Below are 22,098 nucleotides of genomic sequence, written 5' to 3' on the forward strand. Positions count from 1 at the left end.
ATGTGGAGAAGACACTGAAGCAGAGGCGGGACCTGGTCATCTCTTGCCTGGAGATCCTCAAGGCATACTACAGTGTGGTCATATTGGTATGTCCCAAAATCTGACCAATCATGAGACATCTAGTTTTGTATCCTGTCTCTGTGTATAGTTGTTTAGAAAACACCAAGAGCAATGTTGTGAGGACATACCTCGTATAAATCATAGACATAAGAAATATGAATGGATGACATCCACTCCAATCAGAATCACAGTGTTCTGAAAATGGCAGGTGTGGAGTTAATTGTGTAATCTAATGTAAAGAATTTATAGCTTTTGAAAGTGATAATTCTGTCTGACTGATAACAGCACATTCTGTTGCTTGCAAATGCAATACCATGCATGTTTTCATTTGTGTTGGCAATACAGTTGGCATATGAATAACATAGCTTTCATATTACAGGAAGAAACTGTGAGTACAAGAACTTAAAATGCTTGAAGTTACCTGTTTTTGCATTCTTAAGATATTTAGTAGGTGATCTTTTCAGGTTGTGGCATTACAGCTTGTGCCAGGTTTTCTGTTACTTTAAAAAAAAAAACTAAAATACTAATCTAAAATACTAATCTCACACATGGCAATTTTAAGAGGACTTAAGAGGTGATCTATGTGATAAACTGCTATTTCATGTACATGTGTATGTAGTATATGTACACATACTGTCACATCACTGTTATTTCTTCTCAGTTCCCACCAAACTTCTGTGAGATGACTCGTACCTTTGTGTGGCATCACTGGCTTCAGCAGCTCAAGCAGTCTTTCTCCTCTGAGAGGTGAGTGGATTTCTCAATGGGACAGATGTGGCACCTTGAACATGTCAATTATCCCTTCCCTTGTGTGTAGGAATCTTTTGCTATTATGTGACATTAGTACACCCTGTTCACAGGTGCTTTGATTATCTTCAAATGGTCATGTACATAACCCTTACTGTGCTTTTTTTTGCATGTTAGTATGCAAGCTTGGAGTGCTATCTTTGCTGATTGACACAAATCTCTGGAGACTGATTTTCTGTGTATTTATGTATGTATGTATGTATGTATGTATGTACAGTGACTAGACTGACTGTGACTGTGCTACTTGTTCACCGTTACTGAAAATGGTCACCATTTGTGTGCTTAATTCAAGAATCTGTGTGGACCACATCTGTTGATGTCCAAGGTGTTGTATAAAACAAATAGTGTATGGTCTTTACTCATGCAGAACAAGATTTTGCACTTGGTGAAAGATGAAGTGCACTATTCAACTTGGCTTCGCCTCAGTTGAATAGAGCGCCTCTATCTTTCGCCTCATGCAAAGTCTTGTACCAGCGCACTCATTCACCATTCACTGTTTGTATATTTAAGGTTCTCAGCAAACCTAATCTGGAAGGAAATGCCAACTTGTTTGTGTTCATCACCTTCTTTCATCCACAAACCCTCGCTTTTCCAGCTGCTCAAGCATTCTAGCCAACCTACAGTCTCGCTATGCCCCGCCTACCCCAGCCCGTATCCAAGAGGTGGTTGCCTTGGAGATCCAGCTACATGAATTGGTTGCCCTTTCAAATAGTGCCCTTGGCATGGCTGCTGAGTGGAACATGAATGGCATCGATGTGGTTAAAGCTCAAGTCCAGATGACACAGATGATTGATGATATTGACGTCTGGACAGAAGGTGGGTGTGGTCACTATCGTTAAGGGTGGGGCAGTAGGTCTAGCACTGCTGTTTCTTCTCTTGTCATTCATCTTGTTCTGCAGAACATAAGTAATACCCTGAGTATGGTTTTGATGTCACCTAGGACTTGGGCTTTGCATCAGAAGTCTACATGAATATCACAGAATAAAGATGGTGTCAATCTTATTTCAATGCTGTGTCACAGTCTTACCAGACTGAGTGTCATAAAATCAGACATGCTGTGTTTTGATATTCCAGATCTCTTCAGTCTTCACTATTACAAATTTTGTCATATGATTTGTAGTATAGGGGGTGTTTTCCTGCTGTTTTCTTAACCCTTTCTTTGATTATTCGAGCCACCCCTGTTATCAGGGACAAACCCAGATCAAAATTGGATGATGATAATGATGATGGTGAAGACAGCAGTGATAATGCTATAATAGCTTCACTTCAATAGGCAAGGCTAGGTGCCAAAGTGAAAATGATAGCCACAGGAAAGCAGTAATGTCAGTTTTCAAAAGAAAGAGAATCGTCTCGTATGTGTCATCATCCAACTCACAAGAATCTTAGTGCTAGGGACTGAAGGTTTCTCTTTAACTGTCACAGAACACAACAGCACAGCAGCCCCTCTGGTTACCCTGAACATGATGAGCCTGCTACGATTGTACGCCAATGCCATGCTTCACCAGGAAAATGCCCTGGCAGGTAAGAATGTAGAAGATTGCTGTCATATCATTTTAATTATTTGTCTGTTTGCCTTTGAGAATATGCATATTATGGTGTGCATGTGTTATGAATGAAAGTGGAAATCATACTGTTTCACAGTGAATATTGTTGCGAGGTATTCTGCATTTGTTTCTATTCAAGTTTTATCCCCCTTTTTTCATGGGTGATACAAATTGTGGATATTATTATCTTTTTTTTATTCACGACTTCCTTCTGTAAGTCTTTGCAAGTTTTCTCCAAAACTTAGCCATGAAATTATGTTCTGTAGTACAGATCTCTTAAGCATGATTTTGCTTGGTGAAAGCTGTTAGTCACACCATGTCAGCTTACATGCTGAGCATACATGAAGAGCAAGTTATTAAAAAAAAAGAAAAAAATCTGCCATCATGTAATTATTGTGTATGGGTATTTCACATTTACCAGGTGGCCAGCACTCATGGTTCAATGACATGCACATGATATAAAGAGTGATACTTATGCAATGTTTCAATAGAAAATCTACATAAGTGTGCATAGCGAAACTGTTCCTCTAGTCCTGCCTCCTGTTTTATGTCAAGTTATGTTTTCTGATGCTGGATTAAAAAATAATGGTTGTATAATGTGAGTTCAAACAAACTAAAAATTGTCATCTGCAGCCAACATGTCCCCAGAGTGCCTGTCCAGAGATGGCCGATGGTTCCTGTATGAACTGGGGACCACACTGAGTAACATTGATACTGTCATGGGAGTCCTCAACCTTGGAATACAGGTGAGTCACACATCAGCTTCTGCCACACGAGAGAGGTCCAAATGATACTGAGACAAAAAGAAATTATCGAATTATGTTGCACCCCTTATTGTGCTGCTCTGATGGAAGCCAGTGCATAATGGCTTGTTAAGTTTGTGTATGCCACTTGAAACCATGACACTGTATTTATGTGTACAGGCTATCATTACACGTTGTTTTATTGCCATTTGTAGTTTTTGGATTGAATTTTTGAATGTGTGAGTAAGCCCATCATTTGGAACTTGTTGTTAGTTTGTTTTGTTGTTTTCCATTCTTTGATTTGTGTCATCAGCCAAGTGAAGGGGACCCGTGCTCACTGCCAAACCTAGTGGCCTGTTTTAGAGCAGTCAGTAGTGTCTACGAACAACTGCAGGTAACATATCCACCCCAGATTGCATTATTCCGTAGGTTGCAGTCTTATACAAAAAAGCATCTTGTTTGCCTTTACCAGAAGTAAGTCATTTTCATTGTGGAGTTTAAAATACACTTGCTAACTTTTCGTGAAATTCAGTCCATTGTCAGTGCAGCATTCATGTGACATTTTTCATCACTTGTTTTTAGAAGAAAAAAGAAGACACCAGAAAATTGCATGAGAAGAATAAAACTAGACAAATTTCGATGCATGTGTGCTAATGCCTAGCACTACTTTAATATAGAAAGAAACTGTGTAACACTTATTTACGGCTTTAATTAGTGGTGTAGTACATTAGTCACGTTGGACTCTTACTCTTGTAAACCCAGGCATTCGTCCCTCCTTGAGACATTTGAATGTAACTTCAGAACAGATAAAAGTCATCCTAACGCCTAGTTTCATTGTTTCCCACATGGCCTATTTCTTCCAACACTTTTCAGTCATGAATTCTTGACAAATTTCAATTTTAGTGTTGTTTATGGCTGATCTTCCCCTAAATAAGATATGTATCGTCATGGAAAATGTCTTTAATGCTTCTCTCACGGTTGCTGCATCACAGACACTGCTGCAGCATTTCAGTGATGTGACATCAGAGGCAGTGAGGTTGGTCCAGAGCCGAGATCCTTCAGTCATCTCCTCTCTGGCCGCACTGGACCTCCTGTGCACTGACCCTCAGATCCCGCTACAGAGCATCATTTACTCTGTGGAGGAAGACCTAAGGAATGTGGAGAGGAACACACAGGTATGTGGGAAATTGAAGCCTGTGTGTGCAAACCCATCAACCTGACATCCAGGAATTTCAGTACACTACAATACTTACATTTGTATGGTGCTCTTACAAACTATAAGTTGTTTCACAGCACTTTACTTCACATTATCATCTTTTGCTTAGCTGCTATGTATACATTTCCTCTGCTGCATTGGGAAAGACAAAAACAAAAACAAAACTCATGTCTGCTTAATTGTCCCCGCCGAACGAGTTCAAGCAGGGGACTATGAAACGGGCTCCGTACGTGTGTGTGTCCGTGCGTCCGTCTGTCTGTCTGTGCGTCCATGTGTGATCAAAAGGTTCAATTTGCTACTTCTCTGTCATTTATGAGCCAATTTTGATTCTGTTTGCTTTATATGATAGCACTACATGGGAGCTTTGAAATTTCTACACAGAATTTCAGTTGTGACCCTTGACCTTTGACCTTTATTGTACATTTTGCTACAAAATGCTACTCCTTCGCCATTTCTAACCCGATTTTGATTCCGTTTGCTTTATGTGATGGCACTAGGTGAGGGCTTCAAAACTTCTCCACAGAATTTTGACCTTTGACTTCTTTGTCCTTTGACCTTGATTTTTGACCTATATTGTACATTTTGCTACAAAATGCTACTTCTTCGCCATTTCTTACCCGATTTCGATTCCGTTTGCTTTATGTGATGGCACTAGGTGAGGGCTTCAAAACTTCTACACAGAATTTTGACCTTTGACTTCTTTGACCTTTGACCTTGATTTTTTACCTATATTGTACATTGGCTACAAAATGCTACTCCTTCGCCATTTCTAACCCGATTTCGATTCCGTTTGCTTTATGTGATGGCTCTAGGTGAGGGCTTCAAAACTTCTACACGGAATTTTGACCTCTGACTTCTTTGACCTTTTACCTTGATTTTTGACCTATATTGTACATTTTACTACAAAATGCTACTCCTTCGCCATTTCTAACCCGATTTCGATTCCGTTTGCTTTATGTGATGGCACTAGGTGAGGGCTTCAAAACTTCTACACAGAATTTTGACCTTTGACTTCTTTGACCTTTGACCTTGATTTTTTACATATATTGTACATTGGCTACAAAATGCTACTCCTTCGCCATTTCTAACCCGATTTCGATTCCGTTTGCTTTATGTGATGGCTCTAGGTGAGGGCTTCAAAACTTGTACACGGAATTTTGACCTCTGACTTCTTTGACCTTTTACCTTGATTTTTGACCTATATTGTTCATTTTGCTACAAAATGCTACTCCTTCGCCATTTCTAACCCGATTTCGATTCCGTTTGCTTTATGTGATGGCACTAGGTGAGGGCTTCCAAACTTCTACACAGAATTTTGACCTTTGACTTCTTTGACCTTTGACCTTGATTTTTGACCTATATTGTACATTTTGCTACAAAATGCTACTCCTTCGCCATTTCTAACCCGATTTCGATTCCGTTTGCTTTATGTGATGGCTCTAGGTGAGGGCTTCAAAACTTCTACACAGAATTTTGACCTTTGACTTCTTTGACCTTTGTCCTTGATTTTTTACCTTTATTGTACATTTTGCTACAAAATGCTATTCCTTTGCCATTTCTAACCCGATTTCGATTCCGTTTGCTTTATGTGATGGCACTAGGTGAGGGCTTCCAAACTTCTACACAGAATTTCGACATTTGACTTCTTTGACCTTTGACCTTGATTTCTGACCTGTATTGTACATTTTGCTACAAAATGCTACTTCTTCGCCATTTCTAACCCGATTTCGATTCCATTTGCTTTATGTGATGGCACTAGGTGAGGGCTTCCAAACTTCTACACAGAATTTTGACCTTTGACTTCTTTGACCTTTGACCTTGATTTTTGACCTTTATTGTACATTGGCTACAAAATGCTACTCCTTCGCCATTTCTAACCCGATTTCGATTCCGTTTGCTTTATGTGATGGCACTAGGTGAGGGCTTTAAAATTTCTACACAGAATTTTGACCTCTGACTTATTTGACCTTTGACCTTGATTTTTGACCTATATTGTACATTTTGCTACAAAATGCTACTTCCGGCGGGGACATATATTACGCACCGCATAATTTCTACTTTTCCTTGTTTCTCTTTCAATTGTACATGTATATACCAAAGCAATTACAAATCTAAAAGATAGTGTAATGCCTGTATCTCTTGAAGGCACCGATGTCGTCCCAGATGGTGAGTGACCTGCGAGCCAAGTTTGAGAGCCTGCTGCACCCATCGGCCAGGACCAAGAAGGACCAAGCTCGATCGGGGGCAGACCTCCGGGACCAGACCGCAGACCCTGCCCTGGATCAGCCCCCGACCATGGGCCAGAACCTTCTGGCGGCCATCCATGTCCTGTTCCAGCGGCTGGGCCAGAGTCTGCAAGAGTTTGCTGAGTGCTGGGACCAGGTGGTCCTCCCCAGTGAATGGTACCAAGTGGATGGAGTCTTCTTTCAGGCTCACAATCCCAAGGTGAGGCATGATGGAATGGGCAATGCTTATTCATACCACTTCCACTAAGCTTGGCAAACCTTCAGCAATATCAAAACAGGATGTCAATCGGTCTCAGTATAAACAGTAAAAAACATTAGAATGTAGATGAATAAATGAGCTAAGTTTGGGTAGAGCACATGAATGGCAAGAAGAATGGCAGGTATGGCAAAATTGGATTTGAATTGCAATGTGAGAGCGAAGAAGCCAAGACTTGCCTGTGGTTGAGATGTCCATTTGCAAACTTTTTTATTGATAGGGAAAATAGAAAATGCCTGAGTATTTAAAACAAGTTCAGCAAACCTTCTTTTCCAAGCTCACTTTAGTGGAACCTCAAGTGTACTTTTAGTGAATGGGAATAATTGATTTGTAATCTTATTTCATATTTTATTATGCTAGCAAACAATAATACATGTTGCATTAGGAATGTTTAGCTGCAGTTGGGTGCTGGTGCTGGTTAGCAGGGGAGATGGGGAAGCATCGACCTTGACAGTAGTGCATGTGGACACATTTTCCAACATAAGGCATTATTTCTGTTGATCAGAAGTTATGCTCACTTCAACCAGTGTTCCACTTGTATGTGTTTTGTGTGTCTCTCCCACAGATTATGACAGTGAGTAGCTACACCATTCCCCTCCTGAGTGACCTGTTCTTTGTCAGGCAGCTTCAGGCGGCTCATCAGTGTCTGACGAGGTGCCGCACCCATGCCCTGGTCTTGTCAGGTAGGACCCAACATGCCTACACATTGGTCATGGTCTCTCTCAAGACCATTTTCATATTGCTGTCTATGGTTATCATGTAGTTTTGGAGGTCTGATCTTGCTCAACATAAATACAAGTGTAATTATTTTCATTGATATAGCTATAATAGAACTAGTGTTGAAACCACCATATATTTTGTAACTTTTATTTTGTTATTATTTTGTTGTTGGAAATTTGCTACTCAACTGATATTTTGCACTCTAACAACATACTACAAATCGTGTACATTGTAGCTGTTGCCTCGCATAATGCAACTATGGTGTATATCATCCCCAAAGAGGGCATTACTGGATTTACTTTTCGGAATGGAAGGATGACAATTCATCATTAAATTACTGTGATTCTTGATTGCAAATTGAACAAAACCTACAAGTACTGATTTTCAAAATATACCCCTAAAATATGCAGGCTGTACAGTGTTTGTGCTTTAATTCAATCCTGAAAGAAAGATACAGAAAGACAGACAGACTTGCAATGATTTTTGTTGTGAATTCTGGCTATGACAATAGTGATTACTTCAGATTTGAAGTCACTCTGTCAGGCAATAGAAAAGAAAAAAGAAATCTTGTAGCATACTTCTGTGAATGTGTTGACAACTGTGACATAATGATCATCAGCTAGATGAAAGCACTGCCCCAAAAGTTCACATTGATCATTTTTACTGTGTCATATGAATTTTATGCAGTATGAGTTACAGAGAGTGTAAAATTCAGTCATTCATAGTATGGTCTTAATTCTAATGTAGAAACTGTATAAAAGTGTATCATGTCATTTTCCATTATTGTATGAATCTAATTCAAGTGTCATTATGTAACCACTTTGCCCTTCTGTAAACAGCACCACCCCACCAGCTGCCTGAGTATGGTCTGGTCTATCAGAACATCAGTGATCTCCTCAGCTTTGTGCACTCTGATGAGATGCTGGTCAGACCGGTCAAGGTCTTCATCACAGACTTCATCTCTACAACAGTGAGTTCATGTCAGCATTGAAAATACTTTGAGCAACAATCCATGCATGGGTGTTTCTAGGCAAATATCAAGTTCTATATTATGCATTTGTTGCAATGGTTCTTTCCTGTCTGACAGTAAGGAGTTTTAGATTTGCTGGCCATTCTCCTCTTTTCTTGTGTTGAGTTGCAAAGTAACTTTAGATTATGCGAGGACACAGCCTATACAAAGTAAAATGGCGCCCCCATATGATCATTGAATCAAATTGCTCTCTCCGTCGTGATTTGAGTAGACGCTAAAGTGGCCCACAACTAGTCATGAAAACTCAGACGATGCAAGACCGATTTTGATAAGCAATTTTGCGCAGAACAATTTTTTTCCTCTACCGTCTGTGTTGAAGAAATCTAAAGCTCCCTTTTGTTCAGTGCACTCTTTAAAAAGAAACAAAATGGAAAAACATGTTACATGAGTCATAACTGATATAATGAAGATTGAGTTAAAGCCCTTCTTCTACAGCAATGACATAGTGAAGGAAGTGAAGTAGTGTCACTGACGGTGTGTTTGATATATGCCTTTCAGCTGCTTGGTATACCAAGTACTATCCTGGGGCTGTGTGTCTGTACATTGGCCCACCAGCTGGGTCTAGACACCGCCAACCCAGACCTCTACCAGCCACTCAATGGTCCTGTTGATGGTGTGAGCAAACTTCCCCTAGAGGAGCTGTGCAGCAGGGCCACCAAGGAGGCTGTGGATGCAGGCAGGGTGGACGGTACAGACGGATCAGCCATCCAGCACCTGATTCGGGTCTATGATACAGCATGTCGAGCCAAGGGAGAAGCCATGTGAGCTCCTAACATTGTTTTCAAATGAAAATGGCCAATTTATTAATGAATATAATCATCATTGAAATGAAAAGTCATCTGGAAAGTACATTTGTACTGACAAGAGTTGTAGCAATACAACAAATGTGACAGACTCGTCTCTAGTCATGTGGCAATAGGTGGCAAGGCAGTTTCGTTATATACTGAAAAAGTGGAAATTTTCACAGTGTGGAAAATTTCACGTATTTCGCGCAACCAGAAGCTAACACCAAAATAAAAGCATGTGAATATTTTTGCATGCCATATGTTCCAGTAGTTAATGTCCTGATTCCGTGGAACTAAAAACATGCGAAATTCATCGTAGTTAGCTGAGGGCGAAATATTACTCACATGAAAATATCCACTTAGAGGATATAAGTACTACATTATTGATATACAAATAATACAAAGGTAGAGACATGTATAACACTCTTTCAGTGCTGTACAAAGCAAATTTTATTCTATGCTGAAGTGCATATTTGCTCTACACTTCAATTCATCATGATCTTAGAAAACTGTAGTTATGTTATTATAGTAGCAGCAGCATTAATGATAATGGTGGTAGGATATGTGATGATTGGGATTGGGATTACTTTGTTGCCATTACTGATAATGTCAGCACTTTTGTTGCTTTTTTCATTATACCCCCGCCAAACGAAGTTTGAAGGGGGTATATAGGAATCAGCGGACGGTCGGGCGGTCGGGCGGTCGGGCGGTGGGGCGGGCGGTCGGGCGGTCGGTCGGGCGGTCGGTCCGTTGCAAATCTTGCGTCGCGAACTACTTCCTCAGTTTTCAACCGATTCCCATAAAACTTGGCACAAATGTGTGCCTTGGGTTGTAGATATGCAAGACGTATTTTTTGACAGTACCCAAAAGTATGTTGCCATGGTAACGGCATATTATGGGCAAAAATGGGTACAAATCTTGCGTCGCGAACTCCTCCCACAGTTTTTGATCAATTTTTATGAAATTAGGTACAGATGTTCATCTGAATATGTTAATGTGCAAGACACATATTTCCGCAGTGGCAAAAAGTGCGTTGCCATGGTAACGGCATGTTATTGGTAAAATATAGGGCAAAATGCTTCATGGCAAAACTGCTTCATCAGTGTTCTTCCAATTCTCATGGAATTCATATTGAATGTTTGTCTTAGGATATAGGTCAGCATGACACATTTCTTGACAGTGACAAAAAGTATGTTGCCATGGTAACAGCTCACATATTATGAGCCAAAATGATGGAAAATTTTGTGTTGCAAACTACTTCCTCAGTTTTTGCCCAATTTCCATGAAACTTGGTACAGATGTGTGCCTTTGGTTGTAGATGTGCAAGACGCATTTTTCGACAGTACCCGAAAGTACGTTGCCATGGTAACGGCATATTAATGGCAGAAGATCAAGGAAAGATCTTGCGGATTTAACTACTTCCTCAGTTTTTTGACCAAAGCTTATGAAATGTTGTTTTGACCAAAGCTTATGAAATGTTGTTTGGCGGGGGTATAACCAGTCGCTGTAGCGACATTTCTACTTTTTTTATATATTCAATCTTATTGTTTTAATCCTCATATAACATATTTCTGTCTTACAGTCAGCAGCAGCAGAGCCTCCAGCAGGCAAAGGACACCAGTCAGCGAGCCCACGCCCAGCTGGTCCGTTTCCAGTGGCTCTTTGAAGACATCCTCCTTGCTGCTGGAACAGAGCGGAACGGATACCAGTTTGTCAACCCCCCAAGGTTAGGAGCCACTGCCCTGAGTTTCACAATTGTTCTTGCAAACTCCTGTATTTAGCAGTATCTTAGGACACATTGACTGGAATTCCCAGAGTTAGTTTAAATGAAGTCCATATATTTTGCATATTTTAATTGTTTGAAAGCTTGTGCGAGTAGGATATGGTATTATAACAGATGTCCAAAAATGAATGCATGCTGACATGAGCAAGGGTGAGGTACACCTATTATGTACTGTTTTTAGTCCATGGACCAAATTTGAATCATAGATTTGATTTGAACTACCAGTTCCTATGTGAATTCAGACCATTGGGTCTGAAGCTTTTATTGGTAGGAAGATGCAATGAGATTCCTAGTGGCTTTGAGGAGGAGTGAACACTGTATTCTGAATTGATAACGAAACTGAAAAACCCAGCCCAACTCAAAGTGATTGAGATTTAATATCATCTCCAGTATGTTCTATCCTTTTGCAAACCCCATCTAGATAAACAGATGCTCTAAACCAAATTATATTAGTCATCTTCCAAAACTTGTACTAATCACCTTAGAAACCACCGTTCAAATGTAAAAACTGCAACTCTCTTTGATTCCATTACCATGACAATTCAGAATTGCCACTTTGAACTTCATACAAACTTGTTACAGTTAAATCTACCCACAAATGTTCTGAACATCACACAATTAATTTCATTTACAATGTACAGTCAGGCTATAATATTCAAGAGTCGAAATGAGTAAATATTCATAAGACCCATATCTTGTGTAACGCCAAAGGGAATTTGTTGTGATGTTTGTTGTGATGTTATACTGGACATGGAGTAATTTTGAACTATATTAAATGTCAAATGATTGGATTCTGGTTGAGATTAGTCAAGGGAAAAGAAACCAAACACCCATGTACAATTTTCAAATTTCTTCTGCATTTACAAGGAGACATACACTCCCCGTCAAAATCACAATGGTTATTATTCATCACAAATATTTTCTATTATGCAGGGCTAGGGAATGTGTGGTTAGCACAAGGGGGTGGATTTAGTGCTGCATGGATTTCACACACCTCAAAAGTTGTGGCTTTTTGATATGTTTAGTCATGAGTGGAGAGCAGCAACATGGTCCAATAGAATCTGTACAAATTATAGAATGTTTAAGGATAATTTGATGTTAGAGAAGTATTTACAGGTCTTGTGTAAGAAAGATTATATTACATTGAGTAAATTTAGATATAGATCTAATGGATTACCCATTAATAAGGGCAGGTTTGATGCAAGCCTGACAGATGAATTGCATTGTACTACATGTTCATCCGACGATATAGGAGATGAATTTCATTATATTTATGTTTGTCCCTTTTTCAACAAAGAGAGACTATTGTATTTACCAAGTAGCTTGGCGGCCAGTAGACCAAGTGCATTACACATGGCCAAATTATTCACTTCAACTAATGCTTGCCATTTGAAAAAAACTAGCCAAATTTGTCTGAATTATTATGTTTCAGTTCTCTTCAATACCAAAGAAGAAAGACAGTAGTTTTGTAGAAAGTAAAGCAGATGTGAATGTTTGTACACGTAGTGGTAGAGTAGTTGAACTTCCTTTACGCCTTGTTTTATAAACATATTTATTTATATCTGTTATTTTCATATGTACATGTACATTATCACTTATATTTTTGTATTCATATATTGTAAATATGTTTGTACTCTCATACCCCGAGAGGGGGTCAATAGAGTCAATAAAATCTTACAAAATAAATCTTACCTCTCTGCATCACCCCAGATCGGCTGTTATGTCCGACATGCGCAAGCGGCTGCAGGCCCTGATAAACATGGAGGGCGCCGTGAACTCAATCCAGGAGCAGGCAGTGAGGGTGCAGGCCAGCATCTGCCAGAGGCTGAAGTGGGCAGCAGGAGCCAACCCATCCCTGGCTAACATCATGAAGGAGGTGGATGCCTCCATCCAGGCCAAGAGTCAGATCTGTTCTGTGAGTTGACCCTCTGGGACAGTCTCCTCCTCCACTTTTTACCTGGCAGACTTTCTTGCCCACATCTCGCTAATGTGCAACAAGAGAAATTTTCATGTGCACGAAAGTTTCTTGAATTTCATGAGGAGCTAAGATTCGCAAAAGTAAAATGCCCGCAAAAATTCTATTCTACACAATGCATTGAATGCCGGTGGCTTTTTGTGAAAGTTTCATGCCGCGAAAAATTTTTGGTTTTACAGTATCACTGCATCTCTTATTGCTGTGGGCTCCAATCCGCAGAAGTTTCATCTCGCAAATGTTTGTGGTTTTACGGTATGTGCATTCAGGATGAGGTGTTAAATTTATTTTATTGGAGTCGTGTTGATTTGAGTTTGCTTTCCAAATTTCTATTTCGATTTCAACTTCCAATAAGCATAAACACAAAACACATTCGGCAAACATAGGGGTGTGGTAAGGGAGCATTATGGCAGGTAGGAGGTGAGTTTGTTTTGATATCATTGATGCCTTTCACTCCCATGTGCAGTTGGAGACCAAGAGAGCCTCGGAGGTTGGAGCTCTGTGCCATGCCATTCTGCACTTTGAAGGGATGCGGACTCGCACATCAGAGTCAGTCTATGCAGACAGCAACTTTCATGACCTTCTACAGAGGTGAGCTGGACATACCTGTGTCTGTGGCTGTGGCTGTTTCTGTGTCTGTGACTGTGTGTCTGACTGCCCATGTTTGTGGCTGTGTCTAAGTTCATCCATGTCTGGGGCTGTGTCTGTGTTCATCTATATCTGTGGTTGTGTCTGTCTGTCTATCTATGGCTGTGGCAGTATTTGAGTAAGTGTACATGAATGTCTATGTGTCTGTGTGAATGTGTGTTTATGTATGTAAGTGTCAGTCAATCAAACAATGTACACTTTGTCTGTAAGACAGTGAAAGGATGTGAAGGATACACACTGTCTAAAGTTGAGGGTGTTTGTTGCAGAGTGAATGTAAACGGGATGGAGCAACAGATAAGTCTGAGAAACCAAGCTCCCATCCAGTGATGGTTGTTCAGATCAGGGTTTGATATTATCAGTATAAATAACTAGATTTCAAACTTGATCTTCCTTGCATATAGTTATAGTGATGTCACTTCTAAAGATGTGCTTGCAAGACAGCATACATGCTGAAGAGTCTCTGTGAGCTAGGTTTAATGAAGTTATGTTTCAAGTCATTATGCTATCTCTTTGGAAATTGTGTATTTACAGACTGTCAATACTCTAGGTCCTTTCAAGGACCCTAATGATAGCAACAACTTTGACAAAACTGTAATCTCTTGTAGAGCACTTTGAAAGCCCTGAAGTATTTGAATACACTTTAATGTCAAAAGGAAACAATTGCTTTCCTTACAAAATTTTGCAGTATTACCAAATTGGTTAAGTTAGATCGCTCTGCCAGCCAACATGAATGAGGATAGAAGATGATTAAATCAGATTAATATTAGTAATTGGTGCCAGTGAGAATATGAGCATCGGAAAAAAATAATGTGGGATACCTTGTGTGGGATGCCTTGTGGGATACCTTATTAGTCTAAATTACTCAGACTAGCAGACGTAGAGATACCAGGCCTGATCTTGTCGTCCAATACCTATAAGTCTGCTGTACTTGCAAGCTTTGCCGATATTTCCTGTGTATGTGATGTAGATGCCTCCATGTGTGCACCTCTATTGAGGCGAGGAAGGCCAACCTGTCAAGCACAGAGGAAGAGTTCCTGGCCCTCAAACCTCTCACTGTGGACAAACCTATCAACAACAAATGGCTCAAGGGACTGGGGGAGGCTGTCCGCAAGAAGATGGCCGAGGCTCGGAACAGGGCTGCTGAGGCAGAAGCAAAGATCAATGCTGATAAGGTACTGAAGGATGCTGTGCAATCGTTCAATGGGATTATATTGTCAGTATGAGAAATATAGCATACAGTGAGCCACATCAAACATGCATGCATACCTACGCACAAAACTCCACCTTTTTATCTTAGGAGTGTAAGCAGGACTTTCACCATCATGAACAATCAGAATGATGAAGATTATGATTCACTGTCATTGTATTCCCCACAATCATCAACTATCATCTTTATTCCGTTCGCTACATGTGCATTCATTGTAACTGACTGCTAGAGATCTGGGCCTGAGGGAGGGAGAAAAACTTATTTACCTAGGTTGAGCTTGTGATATGTATATCAGAGATCTTGAGGCAGTTCTTGTGTCGTAGATATCAGCACTGTCTTTCTCTCAAATCTTTTGTTTGTTTGTTTTCCAAAGCGTAAGCCTGAGCTCTCTTCCTTCTAAGTGCAATCAGCAGGAAATGGAAACTATTTTTGTTGTGATATTGTTCTATTTGCTTCAGCTTATTGCAGCAATTTGGCAGTAATTATTGCTCAAGGTGAGAGTTTAAATCATCATGTGAATTTGTCATGTTAATGTTGAATGTATAATCAGGATCTGATTAAATTCAATCACAATAACAATTTTGATGGTCCCTTTCTTTCACCCCTGCCACCATTACCCCCCCCCCCCCACCACACACACACACACACACACACACACACACACACACACACACACACACACACACACACACACACACACACACACACACACACACACACACACATACCACTGAAGTTTCCAGCCATCCTAATGCATAATGTTCTTGCACAAGATTTGTACTGGTAGCGGTATTTCGGGTAACATCTACACACTGATTTATATTTATGATGAGTTACACTGTGTTATCTCAATTCCATGTAATAGGAAACAGTACAGACCATGGTGGATGTAGTCAAGATGGGGTTGACCACTCACAATGGTCTAATGTCAGAGGTCAAAGGTATGCTGAGGGTCATTGCGGAGGACGAGGAGGAAGGAAGCAGCGGCATGGCAGAGGCTCGGAGGTTCAAGTCCTTCTACAAGCAGTATTCAGAGACGTTTGCCGCCATGCTAGGCAACATACTGATGGGTTGGTGGCAGTACATTACATCACATCATAGACTCACTCAGATTTTCATGCCTTTTAACTGGTCAATCATATTTTCATTATGTGTGCCTCAAAAATTATCCAAAGTATACGGAGTCTTGTTGGTTTGATTAACATGTTTGTAATTTACATGATAATTACTAGTCATAAGGTGGTAAATTGGGATGAATTCCCGTCACCTTTGATATTTGCGGGTAAATGATGTTCATTGTAATCAACTAATCCTTAGGAATTCATTCGACAGGCATGGTATAGTATTTGTTGATCAGTCCTGTCACCAATTCTCTCAAAAGCGTCAATACCAAGAATCTGATTCATCACCTAAGCAGGCAATCCAGTAAAGCTGAGAGAGTCTGGGGAATTACCTGAACAATGAGAGCAGTCATGGATATAATACAGTCTGCAGATGTCATGAAGTATAGACCATGCCTGCGTACTAATAGTGTGAAACACAAATGTGGCACTATGATGAAGGTGGGAAACTGTGAACATGATGCATTACAAGTTCAATTGTCATTGGATTCACAATGGAACAGAACAGATAAGTGTTGAAAGGGAATTTTTGCCGAACAAATGTGTGTATTGGGCTGTATTTATTGAATGCCAAAAGATTAGTGAAACACTTGGTGAAAGTTTCATGGAAATCAGACAGTTGATATGAAAGCTATGAATTTTTCACCCTGTGTGTTGCTTTCTGTTGAGGGTAACCCTACAAGAATATGTGCTGTCTGAATAAAATGGTATATAAAGAAAATATGACAAGAGTTTTCACAGATTTGGTATTGGTAATGAAAAGTACAAATTGAAACAAGTTTTTGCTGAGATATGTAGCAGTAGAAAATCAGCCATCCCGTGTAAAGAAGGTTGGTCAAGCATTCTTTCATTTACTGAATGCGGTTTCTGCTTTAACTCCATTCACATCCATTGTTTGGAGAGACTACCCCTTTCATTCTGTTGTGGCCTTCACCTTGAGAGACTTAAGCAGTTTTCATGTCTTAGTATCACAGCATTTCTCTTCTATAAAGTTAGTTCATGGATCATCATATGTCACACTTGTAACCCGTTGAAGACTAGTCCGGAGTGTATTGGCCAGGTTTCAATTGGAAATGATGTTATAACGAAATCAGTTCATCCTCACCGGGTTATGAGCATTTCTAGGGCTTGCTTTTGTGAAGTTTTGCTTTAAAATTGCATTTTCCTCACTGAGAGATCTTGTGTTCCTTTCTCTCCTCAGTGACAGCCAGTGAGAGTGAAGACAAACTACACGACTTGAGTGAAGTCAAACCAACCATCCACACACTGACTTCACATGTACAAGGGTAAGAAATACATCTCCTGTGATATGCACATGTATAAGACCATCAAATACTGGTATTTGATACTTTGTCCATAAGTATACATGTTTACCTGTTGAAGATAGTGCCGAGTACACTTGGGCAGGTGTCTATGGGAAATATAGCAAAATCAGTTTGTCCTCAACGGGTTCAGCCCCAAAATATATTAGTGTGAAATAGCAAGACTTACAGCAAGAGCCTCTGTGGCAAAGCTAGGTTTTGTTTTTTTTTGTTTTTTTTTGTTTTGTTTTTGTTTTTGTTTTTTTTATGCCTCCACCCGAAGGGTGCCTGAGGCATTATTTTGTATTTTATTTTTTGTTTATTCTGAGAGCCTTGTGTTGAGCATGGCCCATCAATTTTAAAAAACTTTTGCATTTGCAAACCCTTCAATTCCCTGAGCTTTTGTATTAGCTCTTTAACTCTCATAGCATTTGTTGTAAGCCCTTCAACTCTTAGACCAATATATTTTCTCAGCTTTTTGTGTGTGACCTGTCCACTACCATTGCTTTACTTTTTTAACCATTCTATTCTCAAAGACTGTTTATGAACCTTTTTATTCTCGTAACATTTTAGTGATTAACTTTAACTTTTTTTTAATTAACTCTTTAATTCAATGTTATGATTTGCATTTTCACAGCCTTTTGAGACCCTCCAATCATTGTTTCCCTTGGAGTGTGTGTGTCATTGTTGAGAGAACCTTCAAGGTAAAAACTGATGAGTGTTTATCCAACCCAGTGAAAAATAGAAATAGTGACAAAGGGCACCTGGGGAAGGTTGCTTCAGGGTCAAAGGCTACCAGGAAGGTCACATGAGAATCACAATCTGTTAGGTTCTTGATTTTAGTAGGCCTTTTAACCTTCAATGAAGCTTGGTTATTGAATGGCATACATGATAGATGACTTATTCCTCTGTTTGGAATATTTACAGGATGTATGACAGACTGGTGAACATCGCCTCACCACCAGCAGCAGAAAATGAGGAGGTGCATGGAGAAGTGAAAGGTAGGGGCTAGTTTGTGTTCTGACTGGTGTAGCCAGGAACTTTACTAAAGCTGCCCTTATATCTAATGACATTTCATGGTGTTACTTTCTTTTATCATGAAAAAATTGTGTGTTGTATGTATGCCAGTTGATGGTATAGGCAGTCTTTTCGATGTATTGCATGTAACACACCATAAGTTGGTGGTCATTTGTGAGAAGGTGTCAAATCAATTGTGAAGAATATATGAAATGTATACAAAGAAAAAGAAAGAGGTAATTCATGTGTCTGCTACTCTAAAGCAAGAAATTTTCACAAATTAATTGGAGTCGATGGCCTTTTTTTGCAGACTGAAATTTTGGCGGATTGCAAATGGCATTCAATGCATATGGTGTAGAAGAACATTTGCGTGCATTTTAATTTCGCAAATCTTTGCTCTCGCAAAATTTTATGAAATTACAATGCACATGCAAATTTCTGGTTTTGCAGTATTGGAGCAATTGACACAAATGGAGATGTTGGCAGTGTATTGGGCAACGATGTGTAACATACCAGGGTATAATATTGAAAGCTTGCATTATAAGGTACAGGAATCTGTGACAATCGGCAGAGGGACATTATGTTCTTGTTTATCCCCGCCTTCCAAACCTAGGTGTGAGTGGTTCCACGGATGCCCCCAGAGCTGCTGGCACCCCAAATGGAGATGGAGGAACAGCGGAGGGGAGCAAGGCCAACGAGGGCCAACGAGACTTGCTGCCTCAGGGGAAGATGAGCAAGATGGCTGTCAGGGCTGGAGATGGGGCACATCAAGCTACTCCTCCCACCAAACAAGGTATTACAGAGTGATCGTCTATCACACCAATCATTAGAACCATCTGGCATGAATTTTTCTCCACTCTGAAGTAGCAGATATTGGCTATTCACAGCATCGGGAGGTCAATGTGTAAGGTCTGCAGTTTGATTTGAGCATGCTCCCTCTTGTTAATTAGATGAAAGTGATCTACAATGATATGCCAATGTTTATTTGACTTGCATGTTTTCCCCACTGCCATATGTAAAACTTGGATATCAGACCTATTACTACAGCATGTAGTTGATAAGTATCATTATATTCCACATACTAAGAATCTTGCTGTAGGATTGGTCAAGAGCTGATCACGTGAAAAAGCGTAGTTTTGCCCATTGCATCACCTGAGAATAAAAGTTTGTTACACTCTATGATGATAGTCATTTTGTTTCTCTGATCTCTTAGTCCACACAGTCCTAACGCGTGATTTTAACTTACAATCTTGAGTATGCGCGAAATAAAAGTGCGTGCACTGTGGTCTGTCATTTGACCTGGGTCAAGTGATAGACCACAGTGCAGTGCACTGTTATTTGGGTGCCACGTGCGGGGCGCAGAGCAAATTCGTTGTTTTGTCATCTACGCGCATATGTCTGAAGTGAACTACGTAGCCTAAGCCCTGAGGATACCCTAAGACAGCTAAATACATTATATGGAATGCCAGTGGTTATTTGCGAAAAATTTCATGCCGCAAAAAAGGCCGTTGGCTCCAATTCACGAAAACTCGCAGGAAAAGTCGATAATGACACAAGCAACAGATGATCAAATTTTGGTAGTGATCTGGGAATTTTTTGTTTTGATATTTTTGAAGGTTTCTTTATCTTTGGCAAATAAGGTCAATGAACTTGGGGTTACAAGCTACGTGTATTTGAGGTTTGCATATGTGCACTGCAGCTGATGCAGGTAGCAGGGAGCTGATTAGTGGTAACCAAGGCTTCTTTCACCGGGAAACAGGGCGATTTTTAGCATGTGTGAATAGGAGTGAATGTGCTACTTTTTGCAGGTTTGTGCTCCCCGAGTGCTCTTCTCGTCTTGTCAAGTTATGTAACATTGTTTGACCCAGGTCATCCGAAGGGCTCTCCAGCCATCATGCGAGATCCTCGCACTGGGAAGATCATCCAGGTGAGGAACACCTATGCCATCAACGTGTGGCGTCGTGTCAAGGGCAAGCTGGATGGCAGAGACCCCGACCCCGGCAAGAGGCTGGTTGTGGCTGAGCAGGTTAGTCTTTGCATGGGGAGTTGAATGTTTATGCAGCTGATGGCTGGATATATTTCATGGGTTAGTCAAATAACAGGCAATGATTGGGTGAGCAACATCATATGGAAGTGGAACATTTGTTATATTTTCCCATGTGAGAACATTTTTGAGCAAGCAACTGGCAAACAAAACCAAACTGTGATATCATTTTTCGCACAGTTAAGAGACTAAATGTTCCCGTGTGTAGCAGTGATGAAATGATACACAGATACAGGTGATTTGTGATGCCTCCAGGAATATGATTTGAGGAGGCTGTGCAATAAGAAAAACAAGTGTTCGCAGTACGTGAAGACAATTGATTTCTTATCACGTCTACAAAGATTTTGTTCAAGCCATGTGTTCTCAGAGTACTTTGATAAACTGGTGTGGTGGTGGTGGTGATGGTGGTATTAGTATTGGTGGTAGTAGTGTTGGTAGTCGTATTTAGTAGTCATAGTCATAGCAGTGGTAGCGGTAGTGGTAGTAGTAGCAGTAGTGGTAGCAGTGGCGGTAGTGGTGGAGAAGGAAGTAGAAGGAGGAGAAGTAGTGGTAGTGGTAGTAGTAGTGGTAGTGGTAGTAGTAATAGTGAAAGTGGTAGTAGTGGTAGTAGTTGTAATAGTAGTGGTGGTAGTAGTAGTAGTAGGAGTTGTAGTGGTAGTAGTAGTAGTGGTAAGAGTTGTAGTGGTAGTAGTAGTAGTAGTAGTAGGGGTAGTAGTAGTGGTAGTAATGATCGTAGTAGTGGTGGTAACGATACAAGTGGTAGTAGCAGCAGAGAGGAAGGAGTAGAAGTAGAAAATAGGAACAGTCCAGGTAGAGTTATGACTGTCATCAGCATAGTCAAAATCATTGTGACCATTTTCATCATTGCCCTTGTAGGTTGACTATGTAATCAGGGAGGCCACCAGTCTTGACAACCTTGCCACGCTGTATGAAGGCTGGACAGCCTGGGTCTGAAGGAGACGACTACCCTTTGGTCCCAAGGAGGACCGACCCACGGAAATGAAACCATGACATCTTATCAATCATAGCGGAGAAAGAAGGAGACACCCAGGGGCGGTTCCACGCCGCTGACTAGAAATCCAGACATCACGAGAGGCAGGCCCCACCCCCATGGCAGCTTGCGTCACTGCCTGTGGGGGTGGGGGTAAGATCTTGCATACATGCCGAGAGGTGCTGGCTTTGGAAGAACAGAATGACAGGTGTAAACTGGTCTTTGCATGCTAAGTCTTGTCTTCAGAGCATCTTGATTGCAGCAGAGAATGTAAAGATGCTCACGAGGTGTAGGTACCAAAGTATGCTGGTCTGTCATGCAGAGATATCTATTTCTCTTCTGAAAGCTTGATTTTAGTGAATCTACCTAAAGTTGTAGATATCTTGCTCTTACTAAACAGTTGTCGCTATTTCACATGATATGCCACATATAGATCCTTAAAGAGAGAAGGAGTGAGAATCCTCAAATGTTCCAAGCAGCATCAAATAGATCAATATGTGCACATGTGTGAGCTTTTGCCAGCTTGCATTCTCTGTCAAAAGAAAATTAAGCAGGGGAGTCAATATTCTAGTTCCGCTCTAGTTCTTGTTGATTTGTTTTCAATGCT

General features: G+C 40.4%; 1 protein-coding gene across 1 annotated transcript in view; it reads left to right on the plus strand.

Annotated features, from left to right (window-relative positions):
- LOC139735129 (serine/threonine-protein kinase SMG1-like) overlaps positions 1 to 21,534 on the plus strand; it is a 79,489-nt gene extending 57,955 nt beyond the window's left edge. Inside the window, 21 exon segments of the mRNA XM_071645894.1 lie at positions 1 to 86; positions 722 to 807; positions 1,463 to 1,683; positions 2,290 to 2,388; positions 3,045 to 3,157; positions 3,468 to 3,548; positions 4,147 to 4,329; positions 6,516 to 6,815; positions 7,438 to 7,555; positions 8,432 to 8,562; positions 9,121 to 9,383; positions 10,990 to 11,133; positions 12,901 to 13,105; positions 13,629 to 13,753; positions 14,778 to 14,982; positions 15,883 to 16,087; positions 17,340 to 17,424; positions 18,367 to 18,440; positions 19,070 to 19,249; positions 20,325 to 20,482; positions 21,377 to 21,534. The exon segment at positions 1 to 86 is cut by the window's left edge and continues 19 nt beyond it. Coding sequence (XP_071501995.1) covers positions 1 to 86; positions 722 to 807; positions 1,463 to 1,683; positions 2,290 to 2,388; positions 3,045 to 3,157; positions 3,468 to 3,548; positions 4,147 to 4,329; positions 6,516 to 6,815; positions 7,438 to 7,555; positions 8,432 to 8,562; positions 9,121 to 9,383; positions 10,990 to 11,133; positions 12,901 to 13,105; positions 13,629 to 13,753; positions 14,778 to 14,982; positions 15,883 to 16,087; positions 17,340 to 17,424; positions 18,367 to 18,440; positions 19,070 to 19,249; positions 20,325 to 20,482; positions 21,377 to 21,454 — 3,140 coding nt within the window. The 3' untranslated portion in view covers positions 21,455 to 21,534.
- Positions 21,535 to 22,098: the final 564 nt, after the last annotated feature.

The sequence above is a fragment of the Diadema antillarum genome, unplaced genomic scaffold (genome assembly GCF_040938485.1).
Source record: "Diadema antillarum isolate AM-2024a unplaced genomic scaffold, OU_Dant_1.0 seq00000564_RagTag, whole genome shotgun sequence".
Taxonomy (NCBI): Eukaryota; Metazoa; Echinodermata; class Echinoidea; order Diadematoida; family Diadematidae; genus Diadema; species Diadema antillarum.